At 48.5% G+C, this 27,548-nt stretch overlaps 1 protein-coding gene across 4 annotated transcripts in view; it reads right to left on the bottom strand.

The window, feature by feature from the left end:
• MGAT4B (alpha-1,3-mannosyl-glycoprotein 4-beta-N-acetylglucosaminyltransferase B) overlaps positions 1–27,548 on the bottom strand; it is a 1,380,432-nt gene that overhangs the window by 57,105 nt on the left and 1,295,779 nt on the right. For all 4 annotated transcript variants that reach the window (XM_069654102.1, XM_069654101.1, XM_069654099.1 and 1 more), the window contains one exon: positions 21,749–21,861. In XM_069654102.1, coding sequence (XP_069510203.1) covers positions 21,749–21,861 — 113 coding nt within the window. The remainder of the gene's footprint in view (positions 1–21,748; positions 21,862–27,548) is intronic.

Here is a 27,548-nt window from a genome sequence, read left to right as displayed (position 1 = left end):
TGGTGACAACAACGGTGTCCACCGGCCTTGTTGCGGCCTCGCTAGGCTTCCTGCGACGAAGAGTGGGCCGCCTGGCGGTACAACGAGGAGCTGCTGCCAAATCCTTTGGAGGCACCTTGGGACTTGCCTCCGGAGGTCTGAAAGGACGGCCGTCGCTGATGGAGAGAGCCCAAGGCCCGGGCCGCCTCGGTGTCCGCCTTGATGGCCTGCAGTGACTCGTCCGCCGCCTTGCCGAACAGCTTCTTGCCGAAGGGCATGTCCAGTACCCTGGTCTGCACGTCTTGACGGAAGTCGGTGAGCCAACCGCGCTGGCGAAGGCAAACGCTGTTGCCATCTGGCCAAAACTGGTGTCGGCGATGTCCGTGGCCACCGTGATGGTGTGATCCGACGCCACCTCGCCTTCCTGCAGGATTTCAAGGACTTCCACCCTCTTGTCGTCTGGGAGGAAGTCCAGGAGGCGAGCGATCTTAAACCACAGCTCCATGTCGTAGCGGGCCACGATCGTGAGGGCATTGGCCGCCTTGATGGTCGTCGCTGCCGATGAGATGACCCGTCGTCCCATGGCGTCCAGCTTTTTCCCCTCACCGTCTGGCGGGAAGTGGAAGTTGATGTCGTCCCCCCTGCCGATTTGTTCTTTGCCGCCACGGAGACCACAGAATCTGGGGACGGCTGTGCCCTGATGCACATAGGCGCGGAGTCTGGGACCTGGTACTACTTCTCGTACCGGTCCTTCTTTGCAGGGGCTGTGGACGGGTTCTTCAGAAGGGACAGTCCTTCATCCCAGATGTCGTCCAGTAACGGGACTGAGAGGACGGTCTTCCTCTTGGCTTCCCGTCGTTGGTAGATGAACCCCTCTTTCTTCTGCTCCTTGGGGCATAGCTGGAACAGCTCTGATGCCTGGCTATCATGGCGTGAAAGGAGCCAATTTCGTCGGGAGGGGAAGCCCGGGGAGGGGGTGATGGGAGATCTGTTCTGTCGTCACCATCGTCGTCCGTCCCCATCTCATCCCTTGGTGGAGGGGATGGAGGTGAAGGATAGAAGGGTGGGGAGGATGGACTCGCCTCCGCTTGGGTGCAGCACGCCCCGACGGTGCAGGCACCGCTGGATCGTCCACCAGAGGCAAGGGTAGCCTCGTCCTTAGCTCGCTGCACAGTGTTTGCAGTGCCAGCAAAATATCATCATGCCTGTCCGTAGGAGGTCGCATTGGTTGCAACCAGTTCCTCGTCTATCTGGCGCTCTTCGTCGGCTCCACCCTCACTCTCTACGTCCGCCTCGTTGGGATTTTTCCCGCGGGCCCTCTCCTCGAACCTCCTGTCCAGGGTTGCCTTGACGACAGATAGTTCATCCTCGGAAGAGGTATATGAGACCATTAGGACTACCTCACCCCCCCGCCTCCTTCTCATCCCGGGGTTTCATGGGGGTCTTTTTGATAGGTTGGAAAGACGATACCCTCTGGGATGGCAGGGAAACTCTAGGCCTGGAGGTCGTCTCCACTGGGGTCGCCTCCGCAGGCTTCGCCAAGGCGGCCACAACTCCCTCAATCGAGGCCTTAGCCGGGTGAATCTGGGCCTTCATGCCCTTGGGCGCATCTGAGGCCTTCACCGTGGGGGGAGGGTCATCGCCTTGCTCCCCCCCTTGGCTTTCTCTGTTGGGACCTGCCGGGGCTTCTCCCGAAGCTTACCCGGGTTCTCCGACTTCCTTTTCACCGAGCCGGAGCGTTGGCTCGTGGTTGACGGCGTCAGTGACATTGTGGCCTGCCTGGCAGCCGAGGAGCCCGAACCAACAGCGCTCCCGGTGCCCGCGGACTTGCGGTGCTTTGCCTTCTGTTGGGCCCCCGTCGCAGGAGCGACCTCAAAGGTCTTAGAAGACCACTCTGACTTCTTCTTCTCACCTGCTGCTGGGCTCTTCGCCTCCAGCCAGTTAGCGAGTCGAGTACAATGGTCTTTCATGGTCCAGAAAGACATGTTCTTGCAGAACGCACAGTCCTCTGCGACTTGTCAGCGTGAAGGCAGTAGAGACACCGGAAGTGCTCATCTTCCTTGAAGACGTTCTGTAGTCCACATCCTGGGCAGATCCTAAACAGCCTGGATCCAATGGGCGTCGAGTCTCGTTTGTCTTGGGCCATTTCCACGTGGGGTAGGCCTCAAAGATCTTCTGGAATCCTCCAAGAAGTGACATTCCACGAAAAATCGCCCTTGAGGGGCGTAGACATTTCTGTAACGCGTCCCCGTTAATCGAAAGATGAAACGGTGGAGCATGAAGCTCGATTTGACCGAAAAATAAAGAGTAAACTCTTTGGAAAAATGCACCACGCAGTAAAAGCTTGAGTGCAAAGCACGAGGCCTCCCTACACTTGAACATGCAGAAAAAATCTGAAGATGGCTGCCAGAGGAGGGGCTTAGGTAGAGGGCAGTCAATGGCTGGGGGCAGTATGACCCAGAGGCCAGTGATTGGTTACTACGAAGAAAGACAGTTCAGAAACTAAACTGATAATGATTTTTTCTTTACCGAAGATTCCCAGCCTGATGACGGGGAATATTCATGAGCATGTGAATCCATGCCAGACCCCATGCTGGAAAATTAAGAACACCTGAGCAGCTCTTATTCCTAATATTAACATTTTATTCTATTAATGACTCGCATTATGAGAAAAATGGTTTTGAGCTATTAGTTTATATAGATGAAGAAGGAAGTATACTTCTTTATTCATCTTGAATCTTATAGCAACTTGTTCAGTTCGGTTTTCACCACTATAAAATGGCCGCCGGAATAGAACAGGTTACTTACCAACTGGTAACGTTCTTTCGACTGGATGTTCCTCCAACGTATTCCACATCTTTGACGTATTCCACATCTTTGACATGTACTGTTCACAGCTGTGCACTTCGGAAACTTTTTGCGCAGAGGGCGTCCTGTGTCGAGTCGATATCCCTCAAAGGCCTCTGTCGAGGGCTACGTCACCGGATGTTATAAATAGGATGCACGGCACCCGTAGCCTCAGCTTACATTTTTTCCCTCAGAACGTGTGGCACCAGTCTCATGCCGGCTTGACTGCACTTAGCCTTGCGGAAACGGAAGCTGCAATCACCTAGGAAATTCTCCTGAGGGCCGGGCTGGGAGGGCGACGTGGAATAGGTTGGATGAACATCCAGTCGAAAGAACGTTACCGTTGGTAAGTAACTTGTTCTTCGAATGTCCTGTGTCCTCTAACGTATTCCACGTCTTTGACAGACTCCCAAAGCAGTACCAGTAAATGGAGGAAGGAAAAGAATTTAGAGTGCACAATTAGATTGCAGAATATAGAACCGCCTTCCCAAGGGGCATATTCTGAGCATGGATTGCATCCAGGGAATAATGTTTAACAAAGGTGTGGATTGAAGCCCATGTAGCGGCATCACAAATATTCCTAAAAGGAACACCCCGCTGGAGAGCGGTGGAAGTACCCGCCCCCCTAGTGGAATGAGCTTGCAACCCTTCCGGAGGGTCCTAACCGCCAATCGGTAACAATCCGTAATGGTGAGGATAATCCACCTGGACAAGGTCTGTTTGGTAACAGCATGGCCCAATCGGTGTCCAGCATATCCCACAAAGAGTTGATTGTCCACTCTGACACTGGACATCCTAGAAATGTAAAAGCTCAGTGCTCTCCTAGGATCCAACCAATGAGTCGCTCCTCTTCCTTACCAGGATGAGGATGAGGGTAGAAAGATGGAAGAAGCACCTTTTGACTCAAATGATATTCAGATACTACCTTAGGAAGAAAAGAAGGACGTACTCACAGATGAAAGTGCCTGCAATTCACTCACTTTGCGGGCGGAAGTAACCGCAACCAAGAACACAGTCTTGAAGGACAGTAATCTCAAAGGACAAGAGTGCAAAGGTTCAAACGGAGCACCAATGAGAAATTTCAAAACCAAATTCAAATCCCAAACCGGCACTGTTAGGCAGAATCCTGTGCAGTGCCCTTAGGGACCACTACACACAATTAAGACTACAGGTGGCGATACAAGTTTTACCTTTGGTATAAGCCTGTACTACTAAGTCAGAGTGGTAGCAGTGGCGAAGCAGCCAGGCTTATCTCAAGAGTATATGAGCAGTAGCAGAGATTACACAAAGGGACCACAATTACTGTGACTCAAGCAAACACTGACTCCTGACTCAAGGTTTCAGGTAGAAAAATATAAGTACATTTATTTTTAAACCATTCGTTATAAACACAACACTTCTATTAAACTCAAATGAAAACCACACGTTAAATATACTACAACTAACCAATTCACTTTGTACAGTGAGTCTCAAGGTAAGTACCCTGTGTTTGAATGAACCAGTGTTCCGAACAAAACACGTTACCGTGAATACGATTGCGATCACTTTTTGACAGTTCGGTCTACTAAACAAACGTGTATCCGTGACATGAAATGCTACCGAGGTAAAAACACACTTAGCACTTGAGATACCCAGAGGAGTTGGAGGCAAAAATCACAGGCAATATTTTGGTTAGGCAGGCAGAATCAAGAAACACTCAAAGACAGGAGTTCAAAAGTCAAAGGGCCGGAGCCAGGGTCGAAAGACACTGGGGCCAGTTGCCAGAGATCACACGGTCCGACAGTTCACGATTCAACGTAGCCAAAAGTACTTCGATATTGTCAATGTTCAGAAGCAAAAGTTATAAGAAGGAGGGAAGACAAGGGCAAGCCTTGGAAATGAAAAGGGATTCACCCAGTTTCCTCAACAGAACACAGTACCTTGTCCTAACGGTGCAGCTGGTGCCCTGACAGTTGTTCTTAGTGGTTTCCCGCAGACCCACGATTCCTGGAGCTTCGTTGTGAAGGACGTCGTCTGAAGGGGGTCTGCACCACACAGGAATGAGGCCGACAGCAGCGACACGGAATAAAAGGTGCGCTCCTTAAAAACAGGCGAGGCTCTTCAGGTGGCTATCCAGACCACTACAGCAGTGTGCAGCGATTTCGACCACGGAAGAGGATCCTCTGGCTGTAGAAGATGAGCTGGTTATCCCCACCAAGCTCAAGGGAACACTACTCCGGACTGGATCTTCTCTGAGCCGTTGAAGGGCAGATAGCTCAGGACTGCAGTAGGGCTTCATCGGGAAGGGGTAGTTGCAGCAGCCGTCGTTCTCTCTGCTTCTCTTCGGTCCCTTGTAGTTCCAGTGGCGACTCTCTGACTTCTAGCCCAAGAGACCTGCCTTTTATGGGAAAAACCCCCATTCACGCAGCCTGGCTTTCAATCACCCAGCAGGGGGGTTGTCCAGCCCGGACAACTACCCTGGCCAATCATGGCAAAGTGTGACTTGGGTTTCCTAGGATACCCTGTGCAGGGGGTGACTACACCCCTCCCTCACATTCAGCCCACCTAGACACTCAGGCGCCTTGAGGAGGGCTTCTGGGCAGGATCCCGCCAAAAGACAGTGAACAAAGAAGGGGAACCTAGTTTGCTGCGCAAAGTAAAACACAAGAAGGGCTTTAACAAAAAGAAAGTCAAATAAACCCAACCGGAGCCAAAAGAAAGACGATTTGGTAAAGCGAGTTTATGCTCGAGGCTAATATAATAGCCAAGAACAGTACCACGTTCATCTAATATAATCACGGTAGAAAAGTTAGGATAGATACCACTGCCACCAGCCAAGTCTAAATGTTAAAAGAGCAAACAATGCTCTAGGAGGTACAGATAAAAAGGGATACGAGTTAACCCTTTCCTGTACTCCATGGAAGATGGGGGTGTACTCGAACTGTGGTAGATTGCCTAAGTAAAGTTAATGGTAACTTTACCCTTTTCTGGGGGACAGTAGTCGCCTCAGAGATGGAGTCGAGGGAAGTCTCAAAGACAACCCTGTGCCACGGCACTGAAGGTGCTGTGTGACACACACAAAGAAGGGGGCTACTGAAGTGGTGTACTTCAGAGTCCACAATCACAAAAAATCAGATGGAAACACATTGCAAAACACAGGTAAGAGTGGGGGAAAAGCTCTCACTCTTACCAAGTGGAAAAAAATAAAATCCAGAAGTCAAACAAAGCTGCTGGGTGACTCACTAGGTGAGGGAAATTAGCCATAAATGAGAATTCTCCCTAACAGGGGCCGTTACCTCACGACCCCTACCGCAACTATTATCATAACATTTTGAGCCCCCTCCCTCCCTTCCCCCAAATACTTTAATATACAACAATAACTTGAAATTTTAAGTGGAAAATATAGTGATACATGCAGTTTCCCAGTTCATCGTCCATCGTCCGCTCCTCCCTGCCCTCCAAGCGGCGGGCCCAGTGTGGGTTCGGCCCCCTGGCGGGGGCATGCTGGGCGCCGGGATGTAGGTAAATGTCTATGCAATAATATCCTGATATCCATCGCAGAGGTTTGGAACATTGGTGGGCGCTATCATTTGTTACTGTCTGGTGTGTCGTTGGGCCGTCTATACTTCCTTGATCCTTTGACTCTTTTCCTCCTCTGACCTTGAAGCTCCCATCTCGCTCTGTCCTGTTCAGGCACCTCCTGTGCTCCTTCTTGTGGACCCGTTCCCAGAAGATCTGCGATACAATCTCGAATCTCTTCCTCTGAGCGCAGCTGTATGTTTCTGCTCCCATGCTCAAAAGGTGAGGGAGAAGGGGTATCCCCACCTTATCTCGTGCCTTGCTCTTTGAGCCATTTCGTCAGGGGACTACAGAGACGTCTTAGGGCCAAGGAGAGCGAGGATAGATCCTGGAATATGGTGATCTGAGCCCCCCGAGGGTGAGGCAGCCTGCTGTCCTGGCTTTCGTGAGTATCATCGCTCTGTCCTGGTATCGATGGAATCTGGCAAGGACTGACCTCGGGCCACAGGCTCTGTGTATTCTCTCAGTTTTAGGCTCGTCGATGTCCTCATCTGCTGCCAGGATTTTAATGATATCATGTATTGTTTGTTTGAGGTCTTTTTCTGTTTCCCCTACGTGCTCCGGTATCCCGAAGAACCGTAGGTTGTTCCTTCTTTCTCTATTCTCGAAATCGTCCATCTTAAGGCGAATTTCGTCCTCTCTCTTCTCTATGTTACGTATCCGGAGGTCCATTTGGGTTTCCAGGGTATCTATGGAGGCTTGGTTGTTCTCGACACCCTCCAGTCTCTCCTCGATGTTATCCACTGTGTCATCCTATCAATTTTGTTTTTAATTTCACTCAGGAGGGCAGCGATGTCGCTCTTGGTGGCTGCCGCTCCATTCTCCAAAGCTTCGAAGGACATTGCGGTTCCGGGGTCGGGATTCGGGAGAAGCAGAGCATATACGTATCTGGCCAACTTGCTTTTAATGTTCATGTGGGAATTGTTGTGTGTGAGGAGGCACACGCCCCGGTTGTGGGGGCCTTACCCTCTACACTACCGTGTTGTATGGTGTTTTGAGGTGTGGTCTGGGCCGTTGCGCTGGGCCCCCCGTAGATCGGGGATCTATGGGTTGGAGGAGGCACTCGCCCTGGGTCCAGGGGCCCTGCCCTCCGTTTGATTTGGCGTCCGTTGGCAGGCCCAATGTGATTACAAAGGTGCTCGAGTGTTCACGCTGTCCTGTGCATAGACACTGGTGGGGTTGCGTGTGGCGGATCTCTTCGTTGGGGGCTTTGGCACGGTTTTATTTTCAGTGGGGGACACTCGGATGCTCTGTTTCACATCGTCGCTGGTCCGCCTATCTGGTCCAGAGAGGGTCGATGTCATGATGCCTACCCCCGGGCATCCGGATCAAGCCCATCAGTCCCGGGAGCAGGCATCCAGATATTTAATAAAACCCCAGCAGCCCCGGCTGGGGGCTGTCTGGGTTCAGTCCTGGCGCCTTAGGCGGCAGGCTCATAGTCTGTACTTACCTCATGCAGACCATGCTGCAAATGAATCCAAGCCAACGTGAGGCCTGGATGGGACTATTTTACTACAGGGACTATTTTCTTACTCGGGTGTGGTTCTAGGGACTTCTTACCTGGAACTACTTTGGAGGCTATTTAAACCACGCCCGAACAGCAGCACATGCTTCGCGTTATTCTGCATCCAGCAGCGTAACGCTCACCGTGCCTGCAGTCAGCATCCAGTCTTCAGCCACGCCCGTCTCGAATCCAGAGCTCCTAGCATTAGAAGAAAGAAGAAGGAAAGGTTAGAAAACAGATATCATTTCAATCCTTAACTGAATTCCGGATCCATCACGTCTTGAACTTGAAAAGGACATTATTCTACACGCGTCGCATCGCCAGCTGCAGCGCCGCGCCATACTCACCAGTCCTCACAGCATTTTTCGATCCGGCGCAGCCTCCATCATTTCCTCCGCCGAATTCCACCATCTAGGGGACAAAAGAAACATAAGGTGAGCCGAAAAAGCCAACAAATACAACCTCTCCACCATAGACTTATCTGATTAACAACCGGAGGCATTATTCTGAAACGAACCGCAACTTCTTACGCCGCACCTGTAAAGAGAGAGAAACCAGCAATTTAAGCACACGCATCTTTTGCCGGACAGTGTTGGGTAATACAGACTCTTACCTGAACACCATCAGCTGCCAAAAGACAATCTTCCCTTGGACCCAGCTGCAACACAAGAAAGGAATGTACAAGAGTGAACATCGGACATATTGAACTCTTTGAACTTTATACTTGCGGGCTCTCGGCTGGAACCTCGGAGTCAATATTCATCCGGAACTCTTACAACGCCTTCAAATCAGTGAAGTAACTGGTATCTACGCGCCCCTGCATTCCACGCAGAATGGAGAGCACATCATTTACAAACATAAGGTGAGCTTACTGAAAGTGAATCGGTGGTGATTAGTGGGGAGAACAGTGGGGTGCCATTACTAGAATCCACGGGTGGCTAAATCCCTTTCTCCACTTGCTGGAGAATACTTCTACGGGTCAAGCAGACGAGGTTAGGCAGTCCAGTCTGTCATCTCTGCACTACGCTTCACGTTGGAGGAGGTTGCAGCTGTCCGGGTCCGGTCGACGCCCCTGTGGGAGCCAGGTGAGCGTAACAGTCGAGCACCGACGTTTGCTTGTAGGAAGGCACACGCCCTGTATGTGGGGGCCCAACCTTCTGCACTGCTTTCGCTGCGGGTGCGAGTCCCTTGCCTCGTTTGCCGTGGCCGTTGGTGGTATCCTCAGGAGGGATTATGTGGGTAGTCTATTGGTCGTGTGTTGCGGGTTCAAGACTGCCAGTTATGGTGTTTTGGTTGGGTGGGCGAGATCTGGCGTTGGTATGGAGTGCTCCTGGGACGAAAGACTTTGCATGACAGGTGGGGAGGTTTGCTGACCCAGAGCGTGGTGCTGCTTTCTGGAGAGTGTTAGATGCCTGCTGGTGCTCTTTTGGCGGTGCCTTGGGTGAGCAGTGCCTTAGTAGGAGGTGCCTGGTGTATTGACTTCACCGGATGATTTACTGTTACCCCATGATTGGTAGGGGAATGTGGCATAGGGTGATCCGTGGGACTCTTGTGGTTGGGGGCCGTTTAGTTTCACCTCAAGTTCAATGAGCTCTTTACATGGGTCTGCGCTGGCGATGCGCAGGGCACGGGCAGTCGTAGTGGAGCAAGAGGCTCCAGATCGGTGTTGGGCACTCCCCTTTGAGTCCTGGGAGTCAGGTTCGTTGGGGCCCCTCTGGGCCTTCAGACTCTGGGGCAAAGACAGGGCTCCGCGTGTCCCGCTGCGCCGCAGGGAGCAACGCGGGTGGGCTGGGAACCTTCGAAGGCCTGCACACCGCTGTCCAGAGCGCCTCCAGTCGAGTCCTCACTTCAGGTGGGGGGTGGAGGGTGTTCTCCCCCCACGCCGTGAGTGGCGTTTCCTGCACCCGGGCCCTGGGTCGGGGTCCCGGAGAGCGATGGGGACCTGGGCCGAGCAGCACATCTCTGCATGTTCCAGCGGGGGGGTCGTCTACTCACCCTCCTCGCCGCTCCTCGTTACAGCGAGGGGCGCAGGGGCCTGATGTCAGACGGCCGCCTGCGTGGGCTGTCCGCCCGTCCCACCGGGGCTGCGGGAGAGAAGATAGGGCGGCGACTGTTCACTGGGCTGTAGCGCGGGCCGTTCCTACCGAGGAGGCCTGTATTCAGGGGCTGGATGGCTCGGATCCCAACCGGCCTCAGCTCGCTTTCCGTCTCGGCTTGCGTCGCAGGGAGGGGGAGGCACAGAAAGACGGTCTTTTCTTTGGGTACGTTCCTCCGTTTTTCCACAAAATTTCGCCTGGTGGATGGGGGGCGAGTCCGTACAACTTAGTCAGCTGTTGATATACACAGGGGGCTCAAATCACTTTTGGGGCCTGTGGGTCTGGAGCTCACACGGAGGTGTTCCACAACCGTATGCCCCCTGGTGGCCAACTCCTCTCATGTGTTTTGACCTGATTCAGATTATGTGTTTCCACTGTTTTTGGAGTCTGACAAACTCCGTAGGCATCTACTTTTTGTATGATGACACGCAGCACCTTCAGTGCAGTGTCACCGAGAAGTCCTTTGGGTTTCTCTTAAGGTTTAAATACCTTTTTTCTTGTGTGAACTACAGTTCCCAAGAATAGTAAAGTGATATTGACTTTACTTACCTTCTCTTGGTAAATCCAGCACACTGCATCTTATGTGGAGTGCTAGGGGGTTATCTAGTAGCCCCTTAACCTACTTGCTCATGTAACATTTTTTATGTTACCCTCACTACTTTAAATGGCTAGTGGCAGTGGTTTAATTTTCATACCATTGTGCTTTTCTACCGCAGGCTTAACCGTCAGCTGCAATATAGCAACCATGGATGACCATTTCATCAAAATGGCCCTGGTCGTCTTTTTTTGCCATTTTCTGTTTGTGAGGTCTTTCTTGGGTTTTACTCTGTGCGACAAAACAGATTTGAGCCGTTTGTTTTCCCTCTGGCAGGCTTCAGCCATGAAAACCGCCTCTGACTCCAGTGTGTCTGGAAAGGCAGGATGTGAGGGAGGTTCCCGAAACTCCCCTGTCCTTTGTCTCTAGGAATGCCCGAATGCAACTCGTCCCGACTGGCTGGCTGGCTGGCCCTTTCAGGACAGCCACCCTGCTGTGTGCTGGGCAGTCTAGACTGTGCATGAATGGGAGAAACCTGCTTAAAAGGCGAGGGGTTTGGGTCAGAGTCAATCACTGGCATAAACACCCAATGAAGAAACCGTGAACGAAGCTTGCTGCATCCTCCTGGACCTTTGAATTGCCTGGTGAAGCCCTGCTGCGGTGTTGAATCTCTTTTTCAATTGGACGGAGAAGCTCCACAAGGGATGAGTTCTTCCCTTGGGTTAGTGGGACCAACTAACCCCAAGACAACCTCCACTGGGCCATCTTCCCTGACTGGCTGTACTTCTTTGCTGCTGCAAGAACCGAGTGCCAAGGGTCGGGAAATCCGTAGTCGAGTGCAACGTCTGAAACCCGGCCAGAAACTCCAGAAATCTCCTAAGGACCCTCCAGAAGCAGGATGACCAGAGCTCGAGTCCCCTCACCAGAGTGTAGGACCCAAGGAGTGAAAGAAGCCCAGCCGGTATCCAGGATCCGCGACAGTGCTGTTTAGCAAGCGCTGAAACCGTGAAGTGCTGATGAACTGAAAAGAGCCCGTAGCTGCAGACGACCTCCAAATTGCCACAGCAGGAGCTCTCCAGACGTCCTCCCTCTTGTGCCCACGAATGAGGCTCAGGAACCCAGGGTCTGCATCGCTGCAACAGGAAAAAATCCAGTCGGACCACCGTTCTTCAAACCAGAGGTACTGTTTAGACTTGTGGTACTTACCTTATTGTCTTTGAGCTGTGCTTTTCTCAGTTCAGACTTGCAGCGGCTTACCTTTAGAATTGATTCTGACTCTGCTTTTCACAGGCTTAACAGCTTGTGATCCTACAAGTTATTTTTCTACAAACTCTCTAACCTTGTGCAAGACTTTGATTCTAAGAAGAACCTCAGCTCCATAGACTGTGCTCCAATTGACTTTGGCTGTCCTGGCTCCATGCAGACTCTTCTAACCCATTGACTTTGATATGGTTTGTCGCTCATAAGCGGTAACTTGTTTTAGACTGTTATTGCCGGGAAAGGCTTGTCTAGATTTCCTTGGAAGATTTAGTTGTCCTCACATATACTGAGAACCTGTTTAACCTTTTTCCTTCCTTAAACCTTTCCTTTCTGCAACCTCAGAATCCGCAAAGTATAACTAGTGTGATACATAAATGCTATTACTGTCCTGGTGAATGAAGTCACCTCAGGGTGTAGGAATTGTGTAAGAAGCATATCGACTTAGTCTGATTCTGAAAAGTGATTTTAAAGTGCATTTACATTGCTACAAGAATTGCCTTTTTAAATAACGCTCATTTAAAGCTTGATGTTAATTAAATAACTATTTATAACTGCAACCTTGAGTGTAAGTGCTCTTTGGTTACTTGGATTTACGAATGTCATTGCTAAAGCTCTACAGCTCACATTTACCTGTCTTGAGATAGGCCTGGCTGCTCAGTCACACTACCAACTTGTGTAGTACAGACCTATACCAAAAGGTGGGTTACCTAATACCAAGCAGATAAGTGTTGTGTAGTCTCCACCACAGTGTTACAATATCAATTCCTACATAACAAACAGCCAGATAGGGCGATAGCGAGTACATTCAGTCGGGTCCTTACCAGGTTTTAGTATTAAAGTAGTTATAGGGGACCCATATCCCCCAAAACTGTGCCCCCGTCCCTTATGCGTTTAAACAGTTTTGCCCATGGGACGACTAATATATTCCGGAAGGTTTTATAATAACCATCCCCAAACACATCTGGCCCTGGGGCCTTGTTCCTGGGGAGGGTCTGAAATGCCCTGCCCACCTCCTCCTCCTCAGTAAATGGTGCCTCCAAAAGCTGCCCATCTTCTGCTGTTATTCGGGGTAGATGTATTTTCCACTGGCAAGTTTGTTGGCATCGCCATTTAGATTCTCACTTTGTAAGGCCTGAACATAAAAAAGGTCTGCATTGGTTCCATTTTCTCCACCTCTCCCCTTACTAAATTCACAGCCCGATACCTCAATTCGGTGATATAGTTTGTGGTTCTTTGCTTCCTTAGCTTTGCCGCAAGAAAGCAGTTAGCTTTATCACGCTTCATATAGTACGATTGGTTGGTTTGAATAAGAAGTTGGGCCGACCTGTCCGCTAGGTGTGCCTCTTATCTCGCCCTAGCCAACGCCAAGGCCTGCCACGCCATCCGGGAGCCGCAGGCCTTGTGCACGTTTTCTGCTTCTTATACCTCCTGCTCTATTCCCACCCTCAAAAGCTCCCTCTGTCTCAGGAAGGCAGTCACCTGAGCGATAAGTTCCCCCCTTCTAACTGCCTTTCCGGGATCTCAAATCGTACACCAGTCCACCTCCCCATGATCATTGTCCCTGAAAAAGTTACTCATTACTGTTTCCATATGGGATTTTAAAGACAAATCATTCAATCGCCTGGGTCTGTGGGAATTTGGGGACTGGGGGGATGCCAAGGGTACTGTCCTAAGAATGACCGGAGCATGACTGGACAAATATTGCACCCTGATCTCCAAATCTGTCACCTGTGGTATAAAAGCATCCGATACTAGGACCATATCAATTTGCAAAAATCCTCTGTGCGCGACGGAACAGTGCATGTATGAACAAGCTTGGGGGTGAAAGAACTGCCATGTCTCTATGAAGTGAAGCTCCCTAATAAATAGAGCCAGTGCCTGCCTACCATCGTTGTGGGTGGGCAGTAAGGGCTTGTCCAAAGAAGCGTCCATTACACAGTTAAAATCCCCCCAACCAACACCGTACCCACACACCACCCACTTAATTTCCCCAACCTCTCTGTCAAAAATTGGTCCTGCTTCTCATTAGGCGCATACATCTGTCAAGGTGACCAGCTGGCCCATTGATTGCCCCCCTCACCCGTCGGACCAGGTATCGCCCCTGTGGATCCTTAGATTGGAATCACTTGCTGAAGTCTATCCTTTGCAAACAATATTGTAACCCCCATCTTTATTCCTTGTGTCTCATGCGGGCCTCATCTGTGGGAAGCAAGTGTCTCTCTTGTAACTAAATAATTGCGGCGTGTTAAACGCCTCAATATTGATTGTCTCTTGATCAGCGAGTTCAGACCCTGTAGATTCATGGAGACCAATCGTATCTCAGCTGCCATCGTCCAGCTGCAATCCTTCATGTCCCCGACAGAAGCCTGCTACTATACGCGCGACCCGGATTCATGTATGCCACCACCATTTTGTAAACTGTAAACATACAAAATAACTACGCACCCCCATCCCTAACCACTTTCAAACTTTTATAAGCCAACATAATAAACAACATAACCACCCCCTGGCTTTTCTTCATCACCCGGGTAAATAGGGAAATTTTCCGGACCCCTATCCATCCCCCCCCCCCGACCCTCCTCCTCCTCCACAGATCGTTTTAGTGTACGCAACTCCCGGGTTTTACCCTAGCTCCAAGTCCGGCCACCGCCGTACTGGCCAACAAGTGTGGCAATCTCCCCCGGCCCTCCCAAACACGCCCTGCTGACCTTGTTCATCGGTGATCAGGTGAGGGCTGTATTTTGGCCTCCATTACTTCTTCCTTTCGGATGCAGGCGGCCCATTTTCCATTTCTCCCTCCTGGGAAGCGAGGCTGCAGGCAGATTATTCTCCAGGGCCCCCTCTGGGGTCCACTGGCTTGGCTCACCATCTTCCTCCATCAAGTCGGTAGCCTCCTCTTCCTTGGAGATAGTATATGACAGACCCTTCCATTCGAAACATAAGCCACACGGGAACGTCCAATGATAACGTATGTCCTTGGATTTGAGCCAGTCAGTGACAATGCAGAGTCTCCATTTCCTCTTGATCACCTCAAATTTATCTTTGGTTAAGTGAGTTTCTTGTATCAATGCTATATCTATTTTCTGACTATTCAGGTACATCATGACCTTGTTCCGTTTGATATAACGATTTAGCCACCGCACATTCCATGTCACTATCTTCAGATCCCCCATATCAGCCGTATCCAACTCCTCCTGCCTCCTCCCCCCTTTTCCATCTAAGTGATCTGGGTTGTGACTGCAGACTCTTCCCGTTAACCTCCCCCATTACCCCCTCCAACCTCTCTCAAACCCCCCCAAACCAAACTACCCTCAGGTCTACCCCTCCCTTAACCCCAACTTCTCCCCAATGGTGCCCAGCTCCAGCCCTGGATCTCCGGCACCCCTGCATCTCACCCTCCTCCCAGTGAACACTGGTGCTCAGGTCGGAGCAGGTGGATACTATTCTACTGATATCCTAACTAAACTAACTATGGGGGTTGAGTCATGTTCCTCAGTGTTGCTCCCCTGCTACCATATTAGTGCTTCTCACATTTCGTCCTTCAAGTAACATCAAGCAACTGGGGCCCCTTATCCATTCTAGAACATCCTGTGATATCCCCGCTTCATTTAAACAATATCTTAGTCTCTCACTTCCTACGGTCCCCATGCAGCCACTATTCAACGTCTACCCCACAGTCTTGCGGAGGAAACCCCTGTTCACTTATCCGTTTCATCCGTTGTCCGGCCTTCTGCTCCATCTGGGCAGTTCATTCCGTCCATCCACGTTGCAGCGTCCTCTAGGGTCTCGAAGAAGAGTGTTTTGTCCCTGTACAGGACCTTCACTTTCGCTGGGTATAAAAGTCTATAATTCAGGCCAGATTCCCGCAACCGCCTTTTGACGGCCACGAAACTCAAACAACGCTTCTGCACCAGGAATGTATAGTCCGGGTATGCCATAACAGACGCCAACGATTTGCTGATCGTTCTGCCCTTCCGGAAATACTCCAAGATCTTCTCCCTGTCCTTGTAATTTAGGATTTTCGCAATGATCGGCTGAGGCGGAGCACCTGGCAGAGGTTTCTTGGTCAGGGCTCTGTGTGCCCTTTCCACCGTAAACCCTTGAGAGAGCGCTCCCACCGCGATTTCCTGTAGTAGCATATTTTCAATGTAGTCTGTAGGGTCGGGATTCTCTTCACCTTCCGGAAGCCACACAATGTGAATATTGCTTCTGCGCGCTCAGGACACAGTGTTCGCCTTTACTTCTTTCTCCAGCCTCTCTGGGCGTTCGGCTATAGCTCTAACGTCCTTTTTTAGGAGATTTACATCCACACTGATCGCATCAATCTTGAACTCTAGGGAAGACTTCAACCCAGCTATAATAGCTTCCAGCTTGGTTTCCCACTCCTATTGTAGCGCAGCAATAGCATCCAGGATCTGTCGAACTCCACGTGGTGGTCCCCCTTTCCCTGGCGTGGTCTGTTGCCCCTTCGCTCGGCTGGCTAGGTTTGGTGAAGATGTCCAGTGAAGATTGTTTTGCTTTTGATTTAACCGTTTTAGCAGATATCTCGCTTCCGTGGACCCCACGAGTGCCTTCCGCTGCTTGGTCTGCAAACTGGTCGCTCCTCTTACGGGCCTCTATCAATGGGCTCAAGCATAAATTGCCCCTCTTGGCCGATGGACCGCTACTTTCGCTCGCCCAAGTCAGTGAACCAGGCATCCCAAAGTGTCTGGGCATCAGTCCCGCTGTTCTTATGTGCTGGCCTTCTTAGTCATATGCCTTACGCCTTGCATTACGTTGGCCTGTCACGCTCTCAGCTGACAAGGAGCGTGGACCAGCAACGTACAGCGTCGGGAAGAGCAATCCCACGCTTTGAAGCCCCAAGCATTGTGACAGCAGTTCCTTAGCAACCAAACAACCAGGCAACCTGCTCTCTGGAGCATTTGGAATTGTGTGAGCAGCGTTGTGACAGCAAACAAAGGAGTTACAAGTCTTTCCACAGCAGAATTACTCAGGAAGCTACTGCCTAGTTGAAAGTATATGAGAACACTGGTGGTTGTGAACAATGACAGTCAGTGTCATAATATAGATGCTTCCACCACAAAGCACTGGCACAAAGTATTACAATTGACAGGACTAGGACCACAGTTCAACTGCAATAATTCTATTGCAATAGAAAAATTCCAGTGGCAATTACATATACTAGGACACTGTGGCAAGTTTTGAAACAGACTTTGGTTGCTGCAATTCCACCACCTTCTCCCTTTTTAGCAGAACCTGGAAGACTGCCAGTCAGATGGGCGAGATGGATGCGCATGTTCGAGAACTATTTAGTAGCCATTGGAGATGACAGGTTTAGTGCAGCCAGAAGGAAGGCACTACTACTGCACAGTCTCGTCCCTGAAGGACAATGTGTGTTTGATGGATTAGTGGATCGTCAAGAGGAAGGTGCAGGTGATACTGATGAGTATATTCTTGCCATCAAACAAATTGGAGAGCACTTTGAACCTAAAAGAAATGTCACGTTTGAAAGACAAATTTTATCAGTGTGCCCAGGACAGTGCAGAATCTGTAGAATCCTATGTGGCGTCCTTGAGAACATTAAGCCACACATGCAAGTTTGGAAATTTGACTGATTTGTTAATTAGGGATCAGTTGGTAAGGTGTACCAACAGTTGAAGAGTTCAGGAAAAATTGCTCGATGAAGATATAACGTTAGAACAGGCTGTGCAGCTCACACGCAGTATTGAACAGACGTCACAGTATATGAGAGAAATGCAAGTGGATAAACGAGTGGCACAAAATGTCTGTGCTGTTGGCCAGAAGAAAAAAATCACCAAACCCTTTACCAAGAAAAGAATGGTGGAATCAAAGGAGGTGTGCCAAGTGCGGCAGCTCGAGACATGCCGTAAACAGTTGGACCTGCCCTGCCAGATTTGCTGAATGCTTCAAGTGCAAACGTAGAGGTCATTTTGCGTAATTGTGCAAAGAATCTTCCATTAAATATGGTGGATCAAAGAGAAAACAATAGTGATTCATTAACTCAAACATCCTCAAGAGTATCCAGTGTGGCTTCACCCAATCAAGAAAGTGTACCAAGACACATTTTCAAGATTTCTCCTGTATCAGGTGAAACAAAGGGTCCTGTAGTTGACTTCGTAGTAGATGGCTGCAAGTTAAAGATTAAAGTGGACTCTGTGTCTCCATGGAATTTAGTATCGAAGGAGACACTTACGCACACTTTATGCAAGGAGGGTCAAGATTTAGTTCCTGCCAAAGTGCAGCCCTGTGGCTATGGGGAGTCAACTATTGAGTTAATTGGGGAATTTCAAGGCCATGTATCCTACAAAGGAAGGGAATGCACAGTTGACATATTGGTTGCCAAGAAGGGTGCCTCACTTTTAGGGTGGGAAGAACAGAGGAAACTGGGGGTGAGAATCCAGGCAAGTGATTTAGGAAACCTTAAAGACTTTGAACACGATATAAGATTGAAACCTAAAGCTCAACCAGTGATACACAAAGTAAGGCCGGTTCCACTGAAGATGACAGCAGCTTCATGAGGAGTTGGTTAATCTTGTTCAGAAAGGAGTTATTGAACGCATAGAAGGAACGGAGTGGCTATCTCCTGTGTCTTTGGTAACCAAGAGCAATGGGAATTTGAGATTATGTGTAGATCTCAGGGGACTGAACAGAAACATTTTGATAGAGAGACATCCTTTGCCGATTATTGCAGAAACACTGTCGACACTTGGAGAACCTATTTGGTTTTCTGTAACTGACCTTTCGGCAGCTTACCATCAGGTGCCACTTTCTGAGTTAAGTCAACATGTTACGGCTTTCGTTACCCCTGAGGGAACATTTAAATACTTACGCATGCCTTTTGGTTTGGCCTCGGCTGCCTCTGTGTTCCAAAGGGTGATGGATTAGGTGTTGAAAGGATTGGGAAAAGTTGCTGTGTTCCAAGATGCAATACTGGTGTATGCTGATAGTGAGAGGGAACATGATGTGGTGTTGGTGTGTACTGGAAAGGTTGAGGAAGGCTGGTCTCACTGTACAGAGAAGCAAGTGCAGGATTGGTGTGAGAGAAGTGGAGTATTTAGGATATTTCAGGACAAGGAGTTTCCCCAAAATTCAATCTGGTAGAGAGCATATGCAAGGCTCCAGCACCTATTGATAAAGAACAGTTAAGATCTTTCATGTATGGCTGAGTTCTACCATAAATTTGTCAACAAATGTGCAACCATATCTAGTCCCTTAATTTGCTTAAAAAAGGAATACATTTTAATTGGTCAGATGAGTGTCAAGTTGCATTCAAGAAAATCAAAGAAGGCATTGGGAATGCACTGTCACTAGGTGGCTTTGTGTGTGGTAGAAAGACTGTTCTATCTGTTGACGCAAGTTTATTAGGCCTTGGTGCCTCATTGATTCAAAATGATTCAGGCAAGGAGGAGCATGTCATAGCTATTGCCCCAAGGCCTTTAAGAGGTGCGGAAAAAACATTCTGTGATAGTAAGAGAAGCTTTGGCTGTGTTTTGGGCAATTTTACATTTTAAGTTTTTCTTGTGGGGTCAGGAGTTTCAAGTCAAGACAGATCACAAACCCTTAGTGCAGCTGATGAGCAGCAGTGATTGGGCGAAGGGCTCACCCAGAATTTCCAGGTGGATGATTGGCTACAAGGTTACAATTTCAGGATGTGTTATGTACCAGGGAGAGAGAATGTGGGAGCGGATTGTCTGTCTCACCTTACTATTGAGGTGGCGGGGGATAACGTAGGAATTATCCAGGAGGAAGGCATGATAATTGCCAATGTTGCAGACAGTGCTGTGAGTAGAGCAGAGTGGCTTGAAGCAGACAGAGAGGATGTGATAGTGTCTAAGGTGAAGGAATGGACCGTGGCAGGATGGCCTGGCAAAGAGGTTTGGATAGGAGTTTTGACCGATATTATGAAGTTAAACAGGAATTAAGTCTATCTGAAGATGGCAACAAGTTAAGGAGAGGTTCCAAGGTAGTTCTGCCTTTGGGAGTCCGAGGTCGGCTAGTAAATTTAGCCCATCAGGGGCACCTAGGCATTGGAGGCACGAAGAGACTATTGAGGCAATCCTTTTGGTGGCCTGGGATGGATAGTGAGGCGGAAAGGAAGGTTCGCTCATGTAAGCAGTGTAAGAGGAGTGACAAAGGAAAAGTTGCAAGAGAAATTCCACTCATCTGTACAGGCTCTGAGTGAACCCTGGAGGAAGATTGCAGTGGATCCTATGGGTCCCATTCAAGGGTTAGGGGATGGATTCAACCGATTACCATTCTAAATGGTTAGAGTGGAGGGCTTTGAGGGAAGCCGCTACAAATGAAATGATAGCGTTTTTTGAGGATATTTTCTTCAGAGAGGGATTCCCAACTGAGATAATCACGGACAATGGGGTCCAGTTTTGTTCAGAGAGAATTAAGGAATTTCTTGCACGTATTGGGATCAGACATTTGCGTACTGCATTGTATCATCCCAGAGTAACGGATTAGTTGAACAGGCCAACAGATTTCTCAAGGGAGGAATACAGTTGGCTTTTAAGTTCAGGATTCTTGTGGACGGAAGTTTTGAAAGAAATGGTGTGGAATGACTGTTTCACACCCCATTGCATCACCAAAGTTTCCCCATTTGTATCATTGAAGGGCCGTCAACCAGCCACAAAATTGTGTCCTGGCTGGCTAGGGTTATCAGGGTGTCTGAATGTTGACCGGCAGGAAGTCATGAGATTGATTTCGGAGGCCCAAAGTGAATACAAACAAAGGTTTGATTTGGCTTCAAGTGTCAAGACTTTGGAGTGGTCTGTGGGATATTTAGTACTAATAAAGAATCCCAAATTTGGGTCGAAGTACTTAGAGAGCAAGTTTATAGGACCAAAGAGAATTGCAGCGGTTAGAGACAGTGTGGTAATTATGGATGGAGTTGAATATTGGTCAAAAGGGAGGTTGGTTAAAAGTTCGACATTGGGAAGTGATGAATTGGTGTCTGAGAGGGTGGAGGTGAATGCTGAGGCGGAAAAGGATGAGATTCACCATGACAAAGATGGTGCAGATGATCGGTCCACTGTTGTGGACATGCCAAAAGGCAGAATCAAAAAGATGCCTGTTCGGTTTAAGGATTTCTGTTGTGAGTAATTAATTCAAACATGATTGTGACATGTATAAGGAGGAAGATGTGTTAAGTTAGCCATTCATTTGATGTTCTGTGTTTTCATTTGATAGAGTTCCAGAACCCACTTGAGTTCTGGAACTCTGATTTTCCGTTTAGTTATACTGGGTGCAGTGCCTGTTGCCTGCTCTGTTGAACTTAATAAAGCTTAATATATATATTTCATTTTGGCCGCCGCCTCACATTTAACACACAAGCTCTGCCAAACGGGGCCTTCCGGTCAGCGAGAGTTGCAGGGACCACTCCAGGGGGTCTCTGAGGCCTTAACTGTGATTTTGGTCTCAATGCTGACTCATTTAGAGGTTAGGGGCCCATGGGAACGACTTCAGAACACAGAGCTCACTAAGGCAGCATCTCACTCCCTCCTTGGCTGGCCACGTCCCCCTTTATACTTTTTTTCAATTAATATTGTATGCCAATACATTTTTTTATGAATGACAGCTCTCTTGATAGGGTCATTCTAATGTAGAGATTAATTCTAAAAATAACGGGGTTATGTAAGTTTGAATCCCTTAGGAGTCCGACAGTAGAATTTAGCCACCTTACTAGTGCAGAGAAAGATGAGTCCTTTTGTTTGTAAGAGCGAGGAAAAAGTCATTACAATACAGTGTTGCTAAGGTCCAAGGACATTGGGGATTCTGAAAATTTCATATTTTAGAGACAATTTTCCAAAAATGTAGTTTTCAGGGGCATTCAGTTTGACTGTAGGTTGCATAAGCACCGAATAGCATGAGATAATGACTGTTCACCTGTTGCTTATAGTACATTTTGACCCTTTCCACTCAAGAGCACAACCTTGTCCTCACCTCGCTTAAGATTACCCAGACTGGGGAGTCGGTTTGCACAGAGAGCCGGATAGCCTCCAGAGGCCCGAATGAAGGGTCTACTTCTCCCTCTGCTATTCCCTTAGAAAAGGCTCCTGCATACAAAAGAAAATGAACAAGACAGAACTGTGAGCGTCTGGACACAAATAAATCAACAATTCTCCAAATGTGAAAACATCAAAGAAAAAAATCAAAAGAACGCTAAAGCATTTGAAACAAAACCTGTGTCGTCATCGCTAAGCATGTATGGACAACTGTGACACCGTCGAAGATCTGTCAAATTGTCAAACTGATCAAATGGAAACAGTTGTTTAAACATTTTACTGCAATATGCCCCAGAGCAGGATTTTGAGAAGATGTATTGTTGCATTTTGAATGTTGATTAGGTGGTTTAGAACTTTTGCAATACTGATGCTATGCCATATGGTAATTCTGATTTTAGACCAGAATGTATCATTTACTGCAACATGTTCTTGTCGCAACCAGTGCGTGAAATGGAGTCCAGGAATTTACCATCCAAATCGATTTACATTTTTTAAACTGCCCCTTTTAGTGCCTTATATATCAAGGCATAAATGCAAAAAAAAGTCAAACTAATTGCCTAATAAAGTATGAAAGTTAAAAACATTTCTGTGTTAGAGGGAAAGCAAATGCAATAGTTTTAAAGTCTGAAAAACTGGAAAATCAGCAAGATGTCAGTGCAAGAAACTATGTCTGCATTTTGGTTTGAAGGGTAAAGTTGTCAAGTTAACATGCAACTTTCTGTGGCAAGACCCATTGACTGGACTTGCAACTCATTCATGTTTGTACAAAAAGTAAAATAAATCCTAAAGCACCACTGCACAGTACATGCTTCCAATGAAGTCGTTTTGAGATTCTCTTATTAAAAAGTTTTGTATTGTGCTGAAAAGTGCAGATACTCCTCAAACAAAATGATAAAAGTGCAACTACCTTTGATAAATAAGCAAATCTAAAAAATAATTATCAACGTTAGTGCTAGCTTTTCTATGAAGAAAAAATATACTTAACATTAAAAATGATTCTCAAGCATCTTTCTTCTATGAAGACTACTGTGGTTAATAATGTGTCTCAATACGGACAGGGTGCATGGCATCAGTTTTGTTTGCTTTTTTAATCCCAGTTCGGCAACAGCACTCTTGCTTTTATCCCAAAGCAAGCAGATAGAGGATCACAGCACCCTAAAGTGTATACAGATCCTGGATAACCATCCCTTTGCTTCATCAGCATGGGAGCACAATATGATTACACAGTAGAAAACCGTCCTAAAACAAACCAACTGAGGAGAGGTAAAGGGGAAATGGTGCTCAGATTTTTTTTTTTATGTGGACTCATTACAGTACATACATACTCCTGTCATCAGCTATTTAATCAGTATCTCAACAGTATACAAAATTATCTTTTCAATGCGTGGCCATGCATGGCCCCTTTCCCCTGGCTGCACCATGGCTGTCCTTTTACTTTACTGCTACGAGTTGAAGGTTAGAGGGGAGGAAAATAAGGCTGCATAGAATAAAGGCGAATAGGAGTGCAAGAGCCATAAGGCAAGTAACTATCACACCTGCATCTTTGTCCCCTTTGCTCCACTCTAATGGCAAAATTGCATAAGGAATGATAGATGGGCAGAGAACAAAGGGGATGTTTTCAAAGAGGGGTTTGGACGACCTCAATAACAGTGAAAGGAAAACTTCCATTGACTTTCAAGTCACTTGTTACCTGAGGAGGAAAGGAGTACCTTATTGATACCTTCCATTTACAAGTTCCAATTGTGTGTGGTCCTTCTGCATCAATACCTATACCCTGAGAAGTCGTCATGGACCAACAGTACCAGGGGTTGGGGAAAAGACTTACATTTCTTCTATTGTTTTTTCCCATAATGTGAACAATCTTGTGGCACAATCTCCACTGACCTGGCGAAATTGATAGCTTGCAGCAGGCTGTGATTATTTACTCAACATAGCTTTTTTTTAATGCTGCGGTCAGAGGTATGCAGCTTGAGAATGAGGAGACTAAACTTACATGATCAAATTAACCCCCATAGTTATTGTTAATTTGTATAGCGCCTTGGTATGATCTCAAAGCGCAGTGGGTTGAACACCCTTGGGGACTGTATTCCAGGTCAGTGGAGAGAGTAGGGTAGTAGATAGAGCTTGTGTGCACTCAGTAAGTGTGCAGCCAGTGCAGTTTGAGCAGTGAGTAGCTTCATTCTAATGCTAGGCGCTGTGCAGTGGTTGAGAGAACAGTGGTTGGATTCTGGCGGCGGTGAAGCCTGTGTATGAGATTATGTGTGCAGTTAGGGAGATTGCTTCATGGGGTATAGCTGCGTTTTAAAGAATGTTGAAATGTCCATGGGGTAGTGTGTGCAGCTAGGCCGAATTGATGCAGGGGTATAGCTGCGTCTATTGTTTGTTGGTGTAAAGGAGAGAATGAGCATATTGGTAGTGAGAGACCTCTATCACTGGTTACTTTCCTGACAAGTTTATGGTTTGAGTTGTGGAATTGTTTCACATCAACATTGTCCCTCCGAAAGCAGAGTGCTAGAGAGCTGACTGGTTGGAGGACGTAGTGCATATTCTGAGGTGATAAGAGCAAGTATACCCACGCACAGTTGTTATAGTGCCTTGGGTGAGAAAGTTCATGACATTATTCCTAGGTAGGCCAGGGTAACCCGACTTGATCAGATGCTGCCTTGTGTACCTGACGGGTGACATGATCTGGCCCAATCATATTGTTTCAACACATAAGTGCTATTAGGCTCTGCGGAGTGTGTTAATTCCCATATAGGTAAAGCTTGACACCGGTTAACAAGAACAGGCCCAATCGTATTTGACTGACAGAGGAGCTGTTACGCTCTGGGGTTGTAGTTTTGTGCAGTAGTTCGCTGATAAATTGGAATAATATCGGGTGGCATCTCCTGGAGTTATAGCGCTGTCCTTTCTCGGGGAAAGATCATGTTTAAGCTCAAATGTGGCAGAGAAATGAGGTGCTGTTGAGCTCTAGTTTGGAGTCAGGGTATGTGTTTTCACAATGATAGATTCAGACATCTGCTGGTTTTTTAGCATGGTGATGTCTGGTTTGGGGACAGTGAGAGGGCCTGGTCATAGCTTGCGATTGCGATTGTAGTGTTGTTAAGTCTTTGGTTGTGGCCATTTGAGATTGGAGCGCACAGAGGGCATGGCCAGCTTGTTGGCACAAGGGGGGGCTGCTAGGGCATTGTAGTCGAGCCAGCAGCTATCTAGCCCACAGCAGTCCCTTGAGCCGGCTTCCGTGACCGGACTGTTCCTACTTTTCCGTGATAATGCCATTCTAGTCACATTCTGGACATTGGTGGAGGGTTTAGCGGCCCTAGGCGGTCCCTTACATGGTTTAGGGAAGGAGCTAGGTTTTCAGTGCTTTAGGGAAAGCCATCTAGTCTTGGTTGCATAGAATGTGGGGAGGCAGTGAGTTCCACAGTGTTGGTGCCAAGGTTGAGTAAGCGGGCCCTCAAATCCTGGCTGAATTGGAGGTTGGAACCACTAGCAGGAGGGCCGTGCTTGACCTTAGGATGCGTGTTGGGAGGTAAGGCCCAATCTTTTCTTGTAGTTATATGGAAGTGGCCTTGTGCACTGCTCGTGGGTAATGCATACAATTTTAAAAGTGGCCCATCGTCCAATTGGGAGCCAGCAGAGGGCAGGTGAGATGTGATACCTTCGTCCCAGTGCAAGAAGCAGTCTGGCAGCCACGTTTTTGACTCCTTGGGGTTTGTTAAGTTGGTGGGCCGGTGCACACAAGTAGATGGAGTTTGCATAGTCCAGTCTGGACATGACGATGGACAGAATTGCAGCCACTCTGTTCGGGTAGGTGAGGTAAGGGAAGATGTGTCTCAAACACTTTAGGTAGTAGTTACAGAATTTGGATACATTATTGATCTGGTGGGACAGTGTTAGGCCTGGGTTCATTGTGCAACCAAGGTTTTTGACTGTGGTGGAGAGAAGGAGGTGCGAGGGGGGCATGGGAATGGCTCCCCTGGGTTCAGAAGGAGATGGATACTTGTTATTCATGAGTCTATATCTCTGAGCCATGCGGCTAGGTCCGGTCGTGGATCAGAGCTCGATTTGGGAATTCTCTGGATAATTTGGGTATCGTCAGCGTACTTCAGGTGAGGTTGTGCGAGCAGATGATCCCTGGCAGAGGGGTCATATAGAGGTTGAAGAGAAGACGCGAGAGGCAGGCGCCTTGGGGTACGCCAGTGTTCACTGGGCGTGCGGTGCAGAGGAAAGGGGGAGGAAAGTGATTTGTTGTCTGTTGTTGAGGAAAGAGGCAATCCAGTTGAGTGCCGAATCAGTCAAGGAGGATTGAGTGGTTAATGGTGTCAAAAGCTGCTGAGAGATCAAGGAGAAGTGTTGCGCGTCCTTCAGAATCTGCCGAGACTTTTAAGGTCATCCCAGATCGAGATCAGTGTGGTCTCTTTTCCGTGGCACAACCGGAAGCCTGATTGTGTAGGGTCGAGGAGGTTGTTGCATTCAACAAAAAGGTTGAGCTGAGAGTATGCAGAGCGGTCGATGAGTTTCAGCATAAATCTGGTGTTGGAGATGGGCCTGTAATTGATTGGTTGGTGCGGGGTGAGGCATGCTTTCTCTAGAAGGGATTTGACATGCGCTATTTTGAAGGGTTCTGAGAAGATGCCAGAGGTGAGGGAGTCTTTGAGTATGGACCTTGCCCATTCTCCTGCACAGGTGGAGGCGAAGATTTCTTTGAGGAGACAGGCAGGACAAGGGTCAAGGGGGGACACGGAAGGTCTGCTGCTGGAAAGTAGTTTGAGGAACTCCTCGCTCGAGATGGGTTTGAAAGAGGTGAAAGGTGGCATTACAGGGGGGGCAGAGGGATGGTGGAATCACGAGGAGTGGGTGTTAGGCGGGGGGTGAGGTTGGAAAGTTTGGCATTAAGGGAGGGCATCCTGTCCAGTGCTGTGTTGTGGAAGTGTTGAGAAAGGGAGTTGTAGAGCGTGTGCGTGGACGTGGTCGGGGCAGTGGTGCAGGAGAGCTTCACGATTTCCGTGATGATCCTGTGGAGCTCTTTGCTGATGCGGCAGCTCAGGATTCTTTTATTGTAATAGGTTCGCCATTTGTGCTTTCCGTGATGATCCTGTGGAGCTCTTTGCTGATGCAGCAGCTCAGGATTCTTTTATTGTAATAGGTTCGACATTTGTGCTTGAGGGAGCAATTGAGTTTTTAAAGCCTTTAGGTGGGGGGTGAACCATTTAGGGGTTGGTCCTTTGTGGGTGGGAGTAGAGCGGGAGGGGGTGAGAGAGAGAAGTGAGTCATTAAGACAGGAGTCAAAGGATTCGAGAGGCGTGGGTCTATCTGTGGCCGGGAGTGTGCACAGCAGGGCCTCACCTAGGCCAGGTAGTACCTTGATCTTTTTCCAGCATTTGTGATCACGTGGAGGGACAAGGCGGGCCTTGGGGGGTGGGGCGGTGTGCAGACAGGGAAAGGTATGGCTGAGTGCTGTCCAGATGAGCAGATGGGGTGGACACTGAAACGAGGTCAGAGGAGCTGAATCGCATCAAGGGTGTGGCCTCCAGTGTGGATGGGACCTTTGGTATACCGGGAAAGGCTGAGCGCACCTCTAGACTGTCGACCAGGGTTTGGGTCATGAAGTTGTTGGACACATCAAACCATATATTAAGATCCCCCCTCCCCCAGTAGGATATGGGCTGGTGGTTAACCAGTGTGGTTGCTAGTGAGTCGCAGAGACTGTTGGCAAAATGTTGGTCATATCCCGG

This window comes from Ambystoma mexicanum, chromosome 3q (assembly GCF_040938575.1).
Source record: "Ambystoma mexicanum isolate Mex_15411 chromosome 3q, UKY_AmexF1_1, whole genome shotgun sequence".
NCBI classification, from domain to species: Eukaryota; Metazoa; Chordata; class Amphibia; order Caudata; family Ambystomatidae; genus Ambystoma; species Ambystoma mexicanum.
This window is presented reverse-complemented; position numbering and strand designations above follow the sequence as displayed.